The sequence below is a fragment of the Pygocentrus nattereri genome, chromosome 22 (genome assembly GCF_015220715.1).
Source record: "Pygocentrus nattereri isolate fPygNat1 chromosome 22, fPygNat1.pri, whole genome shotgun sequence".
Lineage (NCBI taxonomy): Eukaryota > Metazoa > Chordata > Actinopteri > Characiformes > Serrasalmidae > Pygocentrus > Pygocentrus nattereri.
Window position 1 is genome coordinate 20,873,683 of NC_051232.1, and position 19,375 is coordinate 20,893,057.

General features: G+C 39.6%; 1 protein-coding gene across 1 annotated transcript in view; it reads left to right on the forward strand.

Moving 5' to 3' along the window:
* The window catches only part of LOC108440425 (glucosidase 2 subunit beta-like), a 201,774-nt gene that overhangs the window by 15,820 nt on the left and 166,579 nt on the right, over window positions 1–19,375 (forward strand). The window contains exons 7-8 of the mRNA XM_017719285.2: window positions 10,485–10,533; window positions 19,028–19,091. Of these exons, the coding sequence (XP_017574774.1) occupies window positions 10,485–10,533; window positions 19,028–19,091 (113 nt within the window). The remainder of the gene's footprint in view (window positions 1–10,484; window positions 10,534–19,027; window positions 19,092–19,375) is intronic.

The window sequence follows — 19,375 nt, forward strand, 5'->3', positions numbered from 1 at the left end:
GCTGCACTTGAGACAGCATTTTTAATGACATGCTAAAGACATGCAAGGACACCATGTCCCAGCACTTCTCAGACACTGATGTTAGACGAGAAGGCCTGGCTCGCAATCTCTGCTCTAATTCATCCCAAAGGTGTTCTATCTGGTTGTGGTCAGGACTTTGTGCAGGTCAGTCAAGTTCTTTCACACCAAACTTGCTCATCCATGTCTTTATGGACTTTATGGACTTTATGGCTTTGTGCACTGGTGTGCAGTCATGTTGGAACAGGAAGGGGCCGTCCCCAAACTGTTCCCACAAAGTTGGGAGCATGAAATTGTCCAAAATCTTTTGGTCTGCTGAAGCATTAAGAGTTCCTTTCACTGGAACTAAGGGGCCGAGCCCAACTCCTGAAAAACAACCCCACACCATAATCCCCCCGCCACCAAACTTCACACTTGGCACACTGCAGTCAGACAAGTACCGTTCTCCTGGCATCCGCCAAACCCAGACTCGTCCATCGGATTGCCAGACGGAGAAGTGTGATTTGTCACTACAGAGAACACGTCTCCGCTGCTCTAGAGTCTAGTGGCGGCACTTTATACCACTGCATTTGATGCTTTGAAACCCATTCCATGAAGCTCTCTATGCTCTGCTCTTGAGCTAATCTGAAGGCCACGTGAAGTTTGGAGGTCTGCAGCGATTGACTCTACAGAAAGTTGCCGACCTCTGCTCATTATGTGCCTCAGCATCTGCTGACCCAGCTCTGTCATTTTACGTTTCTACCACTGAGTTGCTGTCGTTTCCAGTCGCTTCCACTGTGTTATAATACCGCGGACAGTTGACCGTGGAATATTTAGTAGTTAGAAAATTTCACATCCTATCATGGTACCACACTGGAATTCACAGAGCTCCTGAGAGCAACCCATTCTTTCAATAATGTTTGTAGTAGCAGTCTGCATGCCTAGGTGCTTGGTTTTATTTACCTGTGGCCATGGAAATTATTGCAACACCTGAATTCAGTCATTTAGTGGGTGACTGAATACTTTTGTATATATTGTTTATCCCTAAAAAAATCCCATTTGCATGAAAAAAAAGGTAATTGTGAGAAGGACTTGCTTACAGTCATCTCTATAGGCCATGTTTGTCAGTTATTTTTTCTGTGAAATAAAGTATAGTTCTTTTACATCTAACTCTTTTACATAATATAAATGAAGTGTAGGTTGACTTTTCAGTTTGCATTGAGCTACAGTTGAGCATGTGGTAATTGCAAACACTACACAAACACACACCGAGGCTGGGAGTATGTTGATTAGTAATTTAAAATCTTGTGGGAGCCATCAAATTGGCTGCTCAATAAATCGCGTACATTTTATGAGGCACATTGGCGTTTTTTATTGTTATTGTTTGGTGCTGCTGCCTGATAAGCTGCTGCATGAATTTTGATTTCATTTTCCTAATTAAAATGCACTGAAGGTTCGCTCTTGGAAAGAGAAATTTAAAACTCCCTCACTTATTTTCCTCAGTAAACATTTCATGGGTTTCTGGTAATGGATTTTTTCTTTTGATTGACTTACATTAGTTTTTTTTTTTCCCTGTGAAGTGAATTGCTTGTTAGAAATATTCAAACTGTGTGTTTGTGTGTGCATTTGTGTTACCATAACTTAATGTTTGTCCAGTGGAGGCATTATTTATGCTTTTGACAGTATACTCATATTCTGTGTTGATTGATTGACATATCCAATTAAATGTTTCTGTAATACACACAAAGGCACACACTGCCCAGATTAGTCAGCAGGGGTCACTTGCTTGCTCCAACTCTTGCTTCTTGTCAAAAGCAAGAGTTGGAGCAGTTGTACTTTGTAACTATACTTAAGTTTTATCTTTGGAAGATTTGTACTTTACATTAGTATTATTGAAATCAAGTGCTTACTTTTCAAGTAAGTACTTTTCACTTAATTACATTCCAAGAGAAAAAAAAAACATACTTTTTACCCCTTACATTTTTTATTCCTTCAATTTGCTTGTTAAAAATCTCAAAGATCAGGTTTTTCGCTCACTAATCATTTGACTGTTGATATTTTTTTCACTAATCAGTATTATTTTTTTTCAAATCTAACCATATTCATGTTACTGTAAAATGAAACTGCCTACAAATATTCTAAATATTCTAATTATTCTTTGTGTGAGGCATATATTTGGCTCCAGACATCCACTTTTAATTGAGTAACATTTTCACTTGAGATTTTCACTTTTAGTACTTATAAGTACTCACACTTTCACTTAATGTTTCTTAAGTTAATGTAAATGAGCATGATTTAGGTTACCTACATCAGAGAGATTGGAATAGTTACCTATTCTGTCATTTAATAAGAACAGATTCCATTCGTTTAAAAGATAATAGGGCTTTTTAAAGAATTCTGATGATTCTCAAAGGCCTTTCATCATCTACGAGGTTGCCTTACCAAATGCAGATGGATATTTTGTTCACTAATGATATTTTTTCTTTCTTTTTCAGTATTATTCCTCTGACCGTACACTGGCTTGTTGGCCTTTTCCAGTGGGGCTACTGTTGTTATTGATGCAGAGTTTGGGTGCCGTTCTGTGGCTTATCCTAAGTTGTTTCTAGCAGGGTCATGCAGAGTTTAAGAGGATCTGTTGGGTTCACTAGCATGCTGTACAGAAAGACTTTTAAAATGAGAAGAAGTAAGAAGCCCCGTTATTGATTGAAATTGATTGAAACGTCCATAACACTTAATTTACCTTCCCGTGCATTGTACATCTACCATGTAATCACACAAACCAATACTGTGTCAACCAGAACATTACATTTGATGCATTGTTGGCTAGAAAATAAATATGCTGTTATTTTTCAGATTATTTTTGCTTGCTGATAACGAGTTTATCTAACTAGTTAGCTAGTTCGTTCTGCTTTGTTAGTCATCTGTGTCTGCTATGTACACTATAAGGCCAAAAATATGTGGACACCCTATGTAATTATTGAGTTCAGGTGTTTCGGCCACATATTCTGCTAACAAGTGTATAAAATCAAGCCATGCTCACAGCCATGCAGTCTCCATAGACACACACTGGCAGTGGAATGCTGAATAGATTATTGACTTTCAGTGTGGCACTGTCATAGGATGTCATCTTTACAAGTCAGTTTGTGAAATTTTTGTCCGGCAAGATCTGCCCTGATCTACTGTCATTATGAAATGGAAATGTCAGACAACAACAGCTCAGCCATAAAGCAGTAGACTATGCAAACTCAGAGTGTGGCCAGTGAGTGTATATTGCCTTTCCTGTTTTGCATCACTCACTGTAGAGTTCCAAACTGCCTCTGAAACCAACATAAGCACAAGAACTGTCCACTTCATGGGATGGGTTCTAATCTAAAATTACTATGCACAATGCCAAGCATCAGCTGGAGTGATAAAGTATGTCACCACTGGACTTTAGACCTGAGAAAAGGTGTTCCCTGGAGTGATGAAATATGAGTCACTACATGGCAGTCTGAGGAAGAATTTGGTTTTGGCAAAGGCTAGGAGAACGCTACCTACTAGAAGATATTGTGCCAGCAATAAAGTTTGGCAGAGGAGGAATGATGGTCTAAGCCTGTTTTTCAGGATTAGGGCTTTTATTTCCAGTGAAGAGTAATGCTAATGCTACAGTATACAAACACATTTTAGAATTAAATGCTTCCAGCTTTGTGGCAACAGCTAGGTGAAGACCCTTTCCTGTTCCAGCAAGTGAGGTCAATAAAGATGTGGCTTGACATTTGGTGTGCAGGGATACCAGTGGGCTGCACAGAGCTAAGACCTCAACCACACTGAACACTTATGACATTAATTGGGACATTGATTATGAGTCAGACCTTCTCATCCAACGTTAGTGTCTGAACTCACATATGCTCTTTTGACTGATTCGTCACAAATTCTCACAGACACACTCAAGGCAAGATACTAATACTCTAGCTAGTTAAGTGAAAGTATCACCATTTGCCCTATAGGGACAAGCTGGAATAAGAAATAAACCTTGAGCAGGGTAAATAATCCATAATCCAAAAAGCAAATCAAGAAAGAATCTAAAGATCTAGTTGCCATATCAGACACAAAAATATCCTTGATGACTGAAATATAAATTAAATCCAGATGACAAATAGTCAAAAACAAATTAGTTTTTATATATATTTTATATATATATATCTTCAAATTGAAGTGATAAACTTATAAGTTTTAAGCTAAAACCTGTAAATCAAAATGTCCATAAGATGAAAAAAAAAATCCTATGTTCAATTAAAGGTGTGAAAAATTTCATTTTATCCAATATTATTCTGAGATGTGGAAACCTATTGTTGGTAGGTTTGTTCAAACTTTTTTGACTGCTACTGCACTAACTGCCATGTAGTTAACATGCCTGCCATCTAAGTGCCTGGTGCTGCTTAAAATAAATCTGATGATAGATCCATGCAACAGCTGGTTGACTTTTTCACCTGGAGCTGCTGATGTGTTATTGCGAGTTTGTTTTGGGCACCATGCCTCACTGTGCCTGACTTTTTAGATGTTTTTAGAGGGTCATGCAGAGTTTAAGAGGTTTCCCTGAGTTCAGGAGTATTAAATACAGTCTTACATCAGCTGCGGTTTCGCCTAGTGGGACTGGCTGCTGTGTTTTATTCACCAAGAAGTGTTAGTGACCTTAAGTGGGAAGTGAGAGCCACAGAAATGAACTCTCAACACCGTGGAGCAGGTGACCTGGCTGTACAGAATAATAATATGAGGAGAATTGCTATGTGCAGAAACATACTATACATTCAAACTCAGAATGTCCTGAATATTGTGAATATGAGGGCATAAGGCAGTATGAACGCAAAACAGACTAAGACAGACTGAATTGTCATCTCCTCTCTGCAGATCTTTTTTTCCTGCAACAGCTAAATTATTGATGGTCTTTTGACATGACACACTAGACACTCAATGAGCACTTTATTAGGAACACCTACTCATTCAAGCAGTTATCTAATCAGCCAGTCATCGCTGTATATTGCAGTAATTTCATGATCTTTTTAACTTTTTGTCGTACAACAATGAACATATGATAACAGCACTGTTTAATGCAAACACTTACTACTTACCACAAACAAGTACTTTTGGTTACCAAATTACCACCGCAAGTTTTATTTAGCCACCAATCCAGTGGCATCCCTCTTCTCATGTCTCATGCTGGGGCTGAATCTCAAATGGCTCACTACTCCCTACATTATACAATAAGCACGAGTTTAAATACTGGATCCTGCACCGCAACTGTGCATAGCAGAGCTAAATTCAGCCACACCTATACTCTATAAATGATGCCCTATTTGGCTGTAGAGTCTAGAATTTTCAAACCTCCATAGCTAGCACACTATCTACTGACTGGCCTAGTTCTAGTTAAGAAAATCCCAGCCGCTCAGTTTAAACAAATTGGGTTTTTATGTCATCAGTAAACACACATGGAATCTGCTGTTTTATTTTTTTTTCTTTGTTTTGTTTTTTTGTTTCGTTTTGTACGGTGATTCAGAAGGAAAATCTGCAAAATTCTGTGGTGTATTTTGCTTCCAAAGTGTTAGGTAGTCGTTATGTGATGTACTCAGTGTGTTTTGAACAGAACAGCCAACAACTGAATGAACCAAATGAACAATAAATGAACCAATAAATATAACCACATTACAGGAGCTTACAAGGAAGATCTTTTTAATGAAACTAATTTGTAGGTTAAAACAGTGAAATGCACATGATATTATTTTTCAGTAGATGACATGCAGAACATTTGCCAAAATGAAAAGCAGAAGATTCCATTATATTGATTTAATGTCGTTTAAAGACAGTATTCAGTTCTGTAGCATTTAAATTGTGCACCCTGCATTGTTTTTCAAGGAGTCAAACGATTTGTAAATAATGCAATAGAGGCTTTTTCCACAGTAGTGACTGCTACATGCGCAGGTTTGGCTGCAGTGTGACCTTCGTGGAGATCTGTAGCTCCGCCCTTACTGTACTTGCATTGAGGTTTTTTGTTCAAAGTGTAAAATAAGTTTGTCAGTTTGCTGTGAAAAAAAAGACAATTAAACTTATTGTAGCGGAGCTGAGGTTTACACTGCAAAATTAGCTTATTTTAGAGTTATGCTTACCTCAGAACGAGAAACCCAGATGCACACAGGAAGGGTTTAATAAAGTGCTGTTTAATATCTCAAATACACAACTGAAATATTTATTTTCCTTAGGTACACACGTGTGACTGTTTCAGTCCACAGTGGTCACATGGGCTGTCTCGTCTTGGTCTCTTTCTGTGAATGGTTCTGTAACACTGTGCAATGTTTAAATACTGTAATTCTTCAGAGTTCTTGGCAGAGCCCTGTGGGCACAGATTCTGTGTGGGCCTGTTCCTCAGTACACTCGGTGGTCCATGTGAGCAGCATTGGAGTCAAAGATTAATCAATTAACATCACAAGGTTTTTTTTCGTGCCGTAGCACAGTACTACTACAGAACTCAGTTGCTGTAAGGTTGTCACAGGTGTTCGCATTTTGTTGATTTTACCACAGCTTCAAGCACGGCTCAGCCAATCAGATTTTAGGACCAGAACTATACATTTTATGATAACCTGCAAGTTTTTGACCTTTTATAAAAGCAGTAAGAGACTTGAAGACTTGAAGCTGTGTGTTACTGTTATTACCAACTGGTTAGAGCAGCAAGCATTATTTCCAGGAGACATCACTAAAGTGAGGGTGACATTCACTAACTAGCTAACTTCACTGTAGCTAAGCCCTTAGAAAATAATCCACTCCATTACCATAATCTGAGATAAACATTTTTGAATACTGAACAAAACACACAATTGATTACCTCACAGTTAACTTGGTAATGCTAGTTACTATAAGAACTGACACAGATGAAGCTGAAGCTGGCCTTTTATTTGACAGCTTCTATTTCAGATTTTCCCTTCTACCTTAAATGATGCCAAACCTACTTTCTGTGGAAACATGAGTAGAGCAGCATTTGGTCAGATTTCTTTCATTTTGCCATTATTTAAATGTATATCAATATTATATATATAATTTGGAAATGTTCTTTTTTGATTATTAGGCCTAAGCACATTGAGTCTAACTTCACCACTGGTGGATGCCCTCAATAGACTGGATATCACTGGATAGTGCTCTAAAGAGAACTGTAGACAAGGAATAACAATATTAGCAAAGTGGAAGGCTTCAGTTCCTCTTGAAACAAGACATAACGTAGCAGTATGAGAATGATAGGCTGTGATCATGGAGGAGTTAAAACATTGACTGTATCTATAATATACACTCACCGGTTGGAACATGCAGCCACTGTTACTCTCACGTTATGTCAGTAATGAAAACGGGAAACTGTGTATGTTGTTTTCATGTTCACCCTGCATTGTTGTGTGTGTGTATATATGTACAGGTTCACTCATGCAGCAAAATGCCCTGCATTTAAATGGAACAATTTCTTTCTTATGGTTCAAATTTGAACAAATAAGACAAATTTTGTCTTTTTTTTCGATTGATCATGAACTATACAGACCAGTGCCACTAATTGATTGATTAATTCTTTTACAGCCCTCATACAAACACATGTAAATACAAACAAAGGTTAGTATCCATAAGCCCCTTTCAACAAAATGTACTTCTGTGAGAACAGCAAAAAATTTGGTCAAAATGGCCACATCTGGGTGAGCAGAGTCAGATTTGACTCCAGCAGAAAGAGGCCTGAGTGTGGTGATTGTGCTGTAGTGAATTCATCATGGCACAGGGCAGAGGCTGTGTAATTACTCATGTTTTGTGTTGTGAGTGTGGAGTCAGGCGGATCTGTCCTATTCACAGCTGCTGCCACTTTAACCTCTCAGCATTCCCAAAACAGATCCGAGGAAAGAGGGAGAAATTAGACGACATGAGCACAATGCCTGCTTTTGTGTGGCTGAGAGTCAGTGTGGAGCAGGTAGCTGGTTTTAGCACAGAGAGCAAAATGACTTCTCTTTTTTTCTAAGTGTGTGTGTGTGTGTGTGTTTGAGAGAGAGAGAGAGAGAGAGAGAGAGAGAGAGATCATCATCATCATCATCATCAACACCATCAGGCTTAGCTGGCAGGACAAAGACCACTGATTGCTGCCTTAATTTCAGCATCTTGTGCTTTCTCTCTCTCTCACTCTCTCTCTATCTCTCCTCTTCTGTTTTTCTATTTCTGTCTCTGGCTTCTCTTTCCCTTTTTTGTCTTTCTTGCTATTCATATTTCCAATCTTCTCTTTCTCCTGCTCACTCTCACTCTCTCCTCTTTCCTTTGTCCTTCTCTCTTTTTTCTTTTTTCTCTATTGTTCTCTCTTTTTTCTGATTAGTTCTCTTTCTCTCGCTCCTTTTCTCCTCTGCTGTTTTTCTTCTCTTTTTTTCTTTGTCTTAAGACCAACTAAGTACTAAAGCACGCACTGTCTCTCTCTCTCTCTCTCTCTCTCTCTCTCTCTCTCTCTCTCTCTCTCTCTCACGCTTTCTCTCTCTTTCTTTCTCTCTCTCTCTCTCTCTCTCTCTCTCTCTCTCACTCTTTCTCTCTCTCTCTTTCTCTCTCTCCCTCACACTCTCTGTCTCTCTTTTTTTGTTTGTTGCCTCTTTCTTTCAGTTTTTGGTGCTTTTCAGAAACAGAACCACCAAAATATCAAGATAGCTAATGTAAAGGGAATGCAACTGGCCACTAGTTAGTCTGTTATAATTAGTTTGAACCCAGTTGTTACCACTAACTGTGAAGGACAGAACACCACCTCTAACTTATTTTAGCAAATAATGGACAAATGAAGAAACATATCCATTTTCTTCTTCTTCTTCTTCTTCTTCGGCTGCTCCCTTTAGGGGTCGCCACAGCGGATCATCTGCCTCCATCTTGCCCTATCCACTGCCTCCTCTACTTTTACACAAACCATCTCCATGTCTACCTTCACTACATCCATAAACCTTCTCTGAGGTCTACCTCTTCTCCTTCTACCCGGCAGCTCCATCTCCAACATTCTTTGACCACTATATCCACTATTCCTCCTCAACACATGTCCAAACCATCTCAACCTGGCCTCTCTGGCTTTATCTCCAAACTGCTCCACCTTCACTGTCCCTCTGATCTGCTCATTTCTAATCTTGTCCAGCCTTGTCACTCCCAACGAAAATCTCAGCATCTTCATCTCCGCCACCTCCAGCTCAGCCTCCTGTCTTTTAGACAGAGCCACAGTCTCCAAACCATACATCATAGCAGGACGCACTACTGTCTTGTAAACCTTCCCTTTCACTCTTGCTGCTATCCTTCTATCACACATCAGCCCTGACACCGTCTCCACCCACTCCATCCTGCCTGCACCCTCTTCTTCACCTCTTTTCTACACTGTCCATTGCTCTGGATGGTTGACCTAAGATATTTGAAGTCATCCACCTTTACGACCTCTACTCCTTGCATCTTCACATTTCCACCTGCCTCCTCTCACCACAGATTACAACGTCATCTGCAAACATCATGGTCCATGGAGCCTCCTGCCTGACCTCATCTGTCAACCTTTCCATCACCATTGCATACAAGAAGGGGCTCAAAGCTGATCCCTGATGTAACCCTACCTTCACTTTGAAACCATTTGTCACTCCAACTCCACACCTCACCACTGTCTTACTATCCTCATACATGTCCTGCACCACCCTAACATACTTTTCAGCTACACCTGACATACAGTACCACAGCTCCTCTCTTGGCACCCTGTCATATGCCATCTCTAGATCCACAAAGACACAATGTAGCTCCTTCTGACCTTCTCTGTACTTCTCTACCAACACTCTCAACGCAAAAATTGCATCTGTGGTACTCTTTCTGGGCATGAAACGAAACTGCTGCTCACTGATCTGAACCTCTCGACTTAGCCTTGCTTCAACAACTCTTTCCCATACCTTCATGGTGTGGCTCATCAACTTTATACCTCTGTAGTTACTGCAGCTCTGCACATCACCCTTGTTCTTAAAAATGGGGACCAGTACACTGCTTCTCCACTCATCAGGCGTCCTCTCACTCTCCAGGATTTTGAAGAAACATATCCATTTTAAGTATAATACATCTATTGTTAACCTACAGGTGTGGATAATTTAAAGTAGTTCCTCGTTGCAGGTTGTGATAGGCTTTTTTCTGCTTATTATATAACCTATTAGAGCTACAGCAGAGTTATTGGCCCCTACCTCACAGACAACCTGAACATTTTCCGTTATGGTTTGATCTTCCACTGAAAATGTGAGAAAACCAAACTTTTGGAATGGGTGATATGAGCTCAAATTTACTTCACAATGTTCTCCGTTATCTGGATAATACCCATCATGAGCATGATGTGTTTTATTTCACTCAGAGGAACACAAACGTGGTTCTTTGGCTGTTCTGTACTAAGATTGACAATAATTCAAGAACTGTAAAATAAAAAAATTTAAATGTTTTTTCTTTCTCTCTTATTTTCAAAGGTGTTGGAGATCAGAGTCAGTGGCTTGGAGTTGTGCCCCATGATAGCAGGTAAAAAAAAAAAAGATAATTAGCTTTACTTAAAAATAATATGGCATTTTTATCTTAAAATGTAGTTTTTAAAAGAATTTAAAATAATGTAAGACATACCCTATTGTTCTGTTTACTTATTATTATAAGTTCAGTGAACTAAATATTTTAAGACATTACTTCATTTTTAAGTCAAAACAACTAATCTGTTGTCATGAATGTGTGTTCAGTCTCTAATTACACTTATCATAAAAAAATAGTTGCACCCAGAAGGAAGTGCTATTTGGAAGGAAGATACAGGTTACCAAGAACAATAGATGCTAAAAGATTTACAGTGATATGAACAATATTTGTTGAGCTACATATACAGAACTAGAGTCTCACAGTATGGCATCCGGCCACCATGTTTACCAACGCAACATGCCATAAGTCTCTGCATGGAATTGTAGAGGTTCCTAATGGTGTCCTGCGATAATCCATCCCATGCAGCTTGAATATTCTCACGCAGTTCCTGCAGCATTTGCGCTAGGGGTGGAGTGTTGATAACATGTCTAATAGCATCCCACACATTTTCAATTGGGGATGGGTCTGGTGATGTGGCTGGCCATGTATTTGTGTCTTCAAGGGAAGCCCTTTAGACAGCAGCAGTATGTGGACAAGCGTTGTCCTGTTGGAATAGTCTGAAAAGGTTGGGCCACTGGTTGTAGGACCTCATTAATAACATTGGGCTCTCAAAGTGCCTGTAATGAAGACCAAAGATGATCTTGCATTGTGCAAAATTGCACTCCACACAGTGACACCAGGCCTTCTAGTCGTGTGGTGCGTGACAACAAACCGTTCATTTTGTCGCTGACCATGTTGACTCCATACACTGATTTCTTAGACAAAAGTGTGACTCGTCACCGAAGATGACCCTCCACCGTTCGGAGTCACTCCATGACAGTCTGACACGACACTACTTGCAGTCTGATGTTGACGTGGTGTTAAGGAAAGTAGTCATAATGGTCTGTGCATGTAGTCCTGCGTCGTGCAGCCGTCTGCCAATGGTGTTTGCGCTAACAGGATTCATGGAGGGCATCTCTGCTCACTGTGTCTGCAGTCATGGCTGTTCGGTCACTCCCTGTATGTCGATTATCTGTTGGTTCTCCCACTCTGTGGTCTTCCAGATCCTTCATGTCCTGGTGCTTGCCTTATTCTATCCAATGTGCTATGGTAATATCTGGTATGGCGCACAGTACATCCATAAGACTCTGCTGCTTCTCTTGTACTCTTTGCTTTCAAGCTCTCATAAGGATACTGCCAACACAACAGCACAAGTCCGAATGGAAAGCATGCGCAATGGGACAACCTTATATAGTCAGTCAGGTACAGCTATAAGGCCCTTATTTCCTTGCGTCACATTCTCAGCTGAGCATAAAACTTGAATCATTCGCCTGTCTCATGTTTTAAAACCTACCCACCAGTTTCATTCTCTCAGCTGATTCCTTCTGGGTGCAACAATGTTCCTCCAAATAACTTTACAGGAGAGGGCAGTAATGTTCTTTATTTTTTAGTGTTTATTAATGTAAAGAGATTTTAGTCCAAGTTTTTGAGCTTTTCTATGTTATACAATCTAAAAGACAGATGCTCAGCTCAAATTAAGTTAAGTTAAGTTAAGTGATACTTTTTTGATCCCACAACCGGGGAAATTCCACCTCCGCATTTAACCCATCCGTGAAGTGAAACACCACATACACACCAGTGAACACACACACTAGGGGGCAGTGAGCACACTTGCCCGGAGCGGTGGGCAGCCCTATCCACGGCGCCCGGGGAGCAGTTGGGGGTTAGGTGTCTTGCTCAAGGACACCTCAGTCATGGACTGTCGGCCCTGGGGATCGAACCGGGAACCTTCCGGTCACAGGGCCAGATCCCTAACCTCCAGCCCACGACTGCCCCCTAAATTATGCAGAAAACAAAAATTGCAAAACATTGAGATGCGTTTATTTAATGTTTTTTTTTTTTGGACAGTGATGATATGATGCACTATATAAGTATACACTTACCCATCCAAATCATTGAATTTAGGTGTTCCAATCACTTCCATGGCCACAATTGTATAAAACCAAGCACCTAGGCCTGCAGACTGCTTCTACAAACATTAGTGAAAGAATGGGTCGCTCTCAGGAGCTCAGCGGATTCCAGCATGGTATTGTGATAGGATGCCACCTGTGCAACAAGACCAGTTGTGAAATTTCCTCACTAATAAATATTCCACAGTCAACTGTCAGTGGTATTATAACAAAGTGGAGTGATTGGGAACGACAGCAACTCGGCCACGAAGTGGTCAGCCATGTAAAATGACAGTGGGGTCAGCGGATGCTGAGGCGCATAGTGCGCAGAGGTCGGCAACTTTCTGCAGAGTCACTCAAAACAAACCTACAAACTGCATGTGGCCTACAGATTAGCTCAAGAACAGCGTAGACTGGATTCTAAAGCAGTGAAGACGTGTTCTTTGGAGTGATGAATCATGCTTCTCCGTCTGGGAATCAAATGGACGATTCTGACGATTTGGTGGTTGTCAGGAGAGCGGTACTTGTCTGACTGCATTGTGCCAAGTGTAAAGTTTAGTGAAGGGGGGATTATGGTGTGGGGTTATTTCTCAGGAGCTGGGCTCGGCTCCTTAGTTCCAGTTAAAGGAATTCTTAATGGTTCAGCAAACCAAGAGATCTGACAATTTCATGCTCCCAACTTTGTAGGAACAGTTTGGGGACGGCCCCTTCCTGTTGCAACATGACAGCGTACCAGTGCACAACGCAAGGTCCATAAAGACATGGATGAGCGAGTTTGGTGTGGAAGAACTTGACTGGCCTGCACAGAGTCCTGACCTCAACCTGATAGAACACCTTTGGGATGAATTAAAGTGGAGACTGCGAGCCAAGTTCTCTCGTCCAACATCTGACCTTACAAATGTGCTTCTGGAGGAATGGTCAAAAATTCCCATAAACACACTCCTAAGCCTTGTGGAAAGCCTTCCCAGAAGAGTCAAAGCTGTTCCAGCTGCAAAGGGTGGGCTGACATTATATTAAACCCTATGGATTAAGAATAGGATGTCAATCAAGTCCATATGCGTGTGAAGGAAGATGACAGAATACTTTTGGCAATATAGTGTATACACTCACCAGCCACTTTATTAGGTACACCTTGCTAGTAAAAGGTTGGACCCCCTTTTGCCTTCAGAACTGCCGTAATTCTTTGTGGCATACTTTCAACAAGGTGTTAGAAACATTCCTCAGAGACTTTGGTCCATATTGACATGATGGCATCATGCAGTTGCTGCAGATTTGTCGGCTGCACATCTATGATGTGAATCTCTAGTTCCACCACATCCCAAAGGTGCTCTATTGGATTGAGATCTGGTGACTGAGGAGTAGATCAGCAGTTTCTGAAATACTCAGACCAGCCCATCTGGCACCAACAACCACGCCACGTTCAAAGTCACTTAAATCACCTTTCTTCCCCATTTTGATGCTCGGTCTGCACTTCAGCAAGTTGTCTTGACCACCTCTACATGCCTAAATGTATTGTGTTGCAGCCCTGTGATTGGCTGATTAGCTATTTGTGTTAACAAGCAACTGAACAGTACCTAATAAAGTGGTGGGTGAGTGTATGTAGTACAGGTTTGATACATTTTAGGACATATATTCAAAATATTGTGATATTAAATTATTGTCCAGCACTCTGCTCATATGGTGTAATTTTTAGAGCTTTCTCTGTTTTGATTTTAAATTTGCTCAGTTTGGCTCTACAGCTCATATCGACATAACCATATCCAAGAGCCTGCTCCATTATCTGTCGCTCGTACTGTATCGATCAGCTCCAGCTTTGTGCCATGTTGATTTATCAAACACCGACACTGCGTCCCAAGAGAGTTTATTTAGTTATTTATTTATTTATTTTCCCCAGCGGCTCTTTAGCCTCACGCTGGTTCTCTTTAGCAGTCAGTGCTGCACAGTTTTGATTCATGTGCGTTGAATGGAACACGTTAGTGGTAAGCATTAGTGTCCACCCACCTATAGTCTTTCTCTCTGCACTCTGAATGTCGTTTGTTAAAGGAAAGAATCTCTTTTCTCTCCTCTGTAAGCATCATCATTCATCTTCCTTTCATAGTCAAAAGACAATTTATCGCCCTGTTTGCATCCTGTAATCTACAGCTCAGGAGGCTCTTCTCACGCTTGCCTGCCTCTGTCTTTGTGTGTGTATGTGTGTGTGTATAGGTGATTCTGATTGTTAAAGAGATATTTAGATTTCTTCTAGATTTGCAAAACAAGACGGCCAGCAGAGAATCAATACTACTGTTAGTTCAAACTAACAGTGGGAGAGATAGAGAGTCAGACAAATAAAGAAAGTTGAGAGAGGAGAGAGACAGAGCAAAAAAGAAAAGGGAGAGGGGAGGGAGAAAGGGATTGAGAGAAGGAGAAGAGAGTGAGGAGAGAAATGGGAAAGAAGAGGGAACAGAGGTGGAAAGAGAAACAAAGAAAAGAGAAGCAAAGAAATACAGTGAGAGAGAAAAAGAAAAAGCGAAAAAGGCAGAGAAGAGAAAGATTGAAAGAGGATATGAGAAATTGAGGAAACAAGGTCTGAGGAACGCAGAAGAAGGAAGGGAGTGAGAAAAGAAGAAGTGAGAAATTAAGGGAGCAAATAAAAGAAGGTGAGAGCTGAGAACTGCAGAAAGGAGAGGGAGAGAAGGGTGAGGAGCTGTAAAATAAACCCTCTATAAAAGGAGCACATTAGGAAAACGCTGGTGATGCAGTTAATGACCAACAGGCTGCTCGCTCTCTCTCTCTCTCTCTCTCTCTCTCTCGCTCTCTTCACTATTCATCTCTCTAAGCTAGCACATTTGCTTTTGTATTGCCAAAGCTAAGTTACAAACCTAAGGGATATTAAACAGTAATTTGCAATAATTGAGTAATTATTAATAAATTAATGTATTAATAGTTATTAATAAATAAAAATAGAACATCTTCGAGCATTTAAAACAGAGAAATGAAGATTCAAAATTGAAGATTGCAAAATTGCAGCCATCCTGCAACCTGAAGAAGTAAATGCAAGGAATCATAGAATTACCACTTCTCCTCAGCTGAAGTATTTGTGATTATTGTTGGCGTTTAAATCCAGCGTAAAACACTCAGTGTGCTTGTGCTTGCAGATAAAGCACTGGACTGAGATGAGCTCACAAACATATATGCCCAGTCCACTCACTGCACGAACTCAGTGAGTTATACTCCACACATACTCAGAGCTTAATAAGAAATATTTTTCCAACTTTCAGATTAAAAATCCACTGAAGTACAAGCCCAATTCCAAAGCAAACAGATGATGTAATGAATCTTGAAAAAAGAGCATCCAAGAAAGTCCTAGACATTTATGAGCTAGGATGGGTCCAGGCTTGCCACTTTACTAAAAATGTAAATAAAATTAGTTTTGATAAGAACTTTGACAAACCATTGTCAATAAACTCAGTCACTGCATTGACAAATGGCAGTTAAGACTGTAGTATGCGATGGAAGTCATATGCCGACTTGCTGCAATCTCATCTGAAATGGACTTATGCACAGTGGAAACGTGTATTGTGGTCGAATGGTCTAACAAGACATCCTTTCAGATTGTTCATAGAAATAATAGGCTGGGCTCCCGGGTGGCACAACCGTCTTAGTGTTGGCCTTATCATCAGGAGATTTCGAGTTCAATCCCTACAGCCATCTGTGGCCAGGAGTCCAAGAGAGCACAATTGGCTTCCCTCTCTCTGGTTGGGTAGGTTGGCCCCCCTTCTCCCTCCATCACTAAACGCGATGCTAGTTACTTCAGACATCTCTTAACTATTAAGTCCAAGCGCATTCAGCTGTCCAATGACGTTGCATGAGTGGCAGTTTGAAAAGATGCGGTGGCGCTTCACAGGTCTCGGACGGAAGCCTGTGCTAGCCTTCCCCCTCCTAGCCTTGGTAGTATCATGTGATTGTGGGAGTCCTAAATAGTGGGTGGGATTGGAAAGAAAGTTAGTTTAAAAAAAACAATAGAAACATTAGGTTACTATCATGTTCTTTGGGCCAAAACAGAAATGGATCATCCAAAAGTTGAAAAGCCAAGGTCTGTCCTTATGGGGGTATTAGTGAGTAACCCGCACATTTGTGAAAGCACTATTAACACATTTTAGAGTAACATAGGCAGCCTTTTTGATAACGTCTTTTTAAGGGACAACCATACTTAATTCTACATGGCATCACATCATATTTTGCTTGTGTTACAACAGCATGGCTGCGTAATCAGAAAGTGCAGGTGCTAGACTGCTCTGCTGGCAGTCCAGATCTGTCTCTCATTGAAAACATGTCTTATTAAGTGCAAACTACAACAGCATATGCCCTGTACAGTTGCACAGGTTGCATTAAAAATAATGCATCAAATTTGGAATGAGCATATGTTTACTAAAAACAATAAACTTCATAAGGTAAAACATAAAATATTGTATTTTTGTACCATTTTAATTTAATACAGGTCAAACTGAATTTGCTAGTCATTGGTTTCTGTTTATATTAATAAATCACAAACTGTCCCAATTTTTTTTAGAATAGGGTTTGTAAGTCAGAGCAGGATAACGCGTACCATGCCATACAAAAGACCCCCTTCATTTATTTAATTTATTTAATATATATATGATATATATATAATATATATATGATATATATATAATATATAAGATAATCCACTTGCTGTGGGAAGGAGCACCATATAGAGAAATGCATTTCATTGTGCTTCTCTAGTAGAACAAATGTAAATTAAAGTACCCTATAACCCATAAAACAAATTTTTTATATTTTCTTCCTATACCAGTTAGCCCCACCCTTTCATGTTGAAGCCATGTTTCTGTCTGCATTGCTTGAAGGCATAGTATGGGTTAAGGCTGCTCAGTTATGGCAAAAATCATAATCCCAGTTATTTTGGTCATATTGAGATCATGATAATTTAACATGATTACATATTTACTTTGGAAACTTCATGCATTTATTGAGCTTTGGGGGGAAAAAATAAAAACTTTTTAGCAGTTGATTACCTTTAAATATAATTCAACTGAAAAACAAATAAAAAAAGTAAAGAAAAAGCATTTCTTCATTTTCATTGTGAAACTGAATGCGGCACAGTAATCATTTTATCTTGATTATCTTGTTTTCATAATCATTGGATACCAAAATTGTAGTTAAAAATAAAATTTGATTAACTGCCAAGCCTCTGTAAGAGGCAGCCAATAAGGACACAGCTCATTTATTTAAATTAGTCACATAAAAATAGACGTGCATATTTTCATATAGCTTATAGACACAAAAAGTCTTAAAATAAAGTATCAAAACAGCCTGTTTACTTCTAAAGAAGGGTTGGAAAATGATAATGTAAAAATGAATTATAACTGTATTTGGTATGTGAAAACACAAACTTCATAAGAACATGAGAAGTGTAGGATATTGATCCTTTTAAAAGGTAAAATTGTTATGCTGAGATGTTATATTGTATATATTCAGAAGGTACAACAGCTTTTTTTAATCACAGCAGTGTCCTCCTTTTGCCTTCAGTCGCTGTCAAACATAAAAAGGCTTTTTATTCTCCCATTTCTTTACTATGGCTAATTCTCCTAATGGAAATAATGAATGAAATCTATTGTAATTACATTTCTCTACGTATTGCATTTGTGTCATATTGTATTACATTGTGATCTTTTTTGATTGCAGAAGAATGAGCAGAGTGAAAGTTTTGAAAAGGGAGAGATGTAAAAAGCCAGTCTGATTGTTATGCTAATCTTAATGCTTCTCTCTCAAATAAGTAATGAAAGTGGTTCCTTTGGAATGGGACAAGAATATTAATTTATCATATTTTGAATTAGACAAGGTCGAACAGAGTAGACCGAATAGGAAAAGGTGTTTGGTGTCTCTTTTTACATTCTGAAATAAAACAGCTCTCATATTTGGCCCTTGAGGCCTGCCCTACATAAAGATTTCCTCAATTTTTATATACTTTTTTTCTAAGAATCCGCTCTGCAGGCACATCTAGACAAATCTAGACTCAAGCCAGAGGTTGCCCAACATGGAAAAAGACAACTGACACATTGAGGTTATTCAGTTACCTTACCAAAATCTGCAATACATTGCATGTGAACATCTTCACATTTATCATAAATGCTGGCAGTTCCCAACATGCCTCAGTCTTATTCCAGAATTATAACTTTTGGTGTTGGTACATAATTTAGCATATTTTAATCTTGTTTCTAAATATTAAGCTTCAGTAAGTGAACATCTATGACATTTAAGAGGTTTGTTGATAATTCAAGCACTGGAATGCTGATATAGGTAATATAATGTCAGCACAATTTTAGACTGTCAGTAGGGTTATAGATGAGTGTGTGTGTGTATATGTGTTATAGTTGCACCTGGTTTGTGTTTAAATAGACTACCAATAATTACACATTCTTCTGTCTTTGTGTCCATCACAGGTCAAAAGTGGACAAAGACAAGTCCAGTGTGATCCGTGGTAAAGAGCAGGAAGAGAAGACGGAGGTAAGTGACAGCTCATCTAATCTATACCAGACCATCAGCATCCTCACCAGACACTCCCAGTCAGCCTCTACCATTCTCCATGAAGCATGATCAGTGTAAAAAAACAAAAAAAAACAAAAACAAACAACAAAAAAAACAATCATTCTCCAGTAAACAAACAGGCAGTCTCCCCCAAACTCCATTGTTCTCCATCACACACCGACACTGTCTATCAAATACCTTAATTATCTGGCAAACACCATCATTCTTCTCAAAACATCTACATTCTCCACCAAGCACCATCA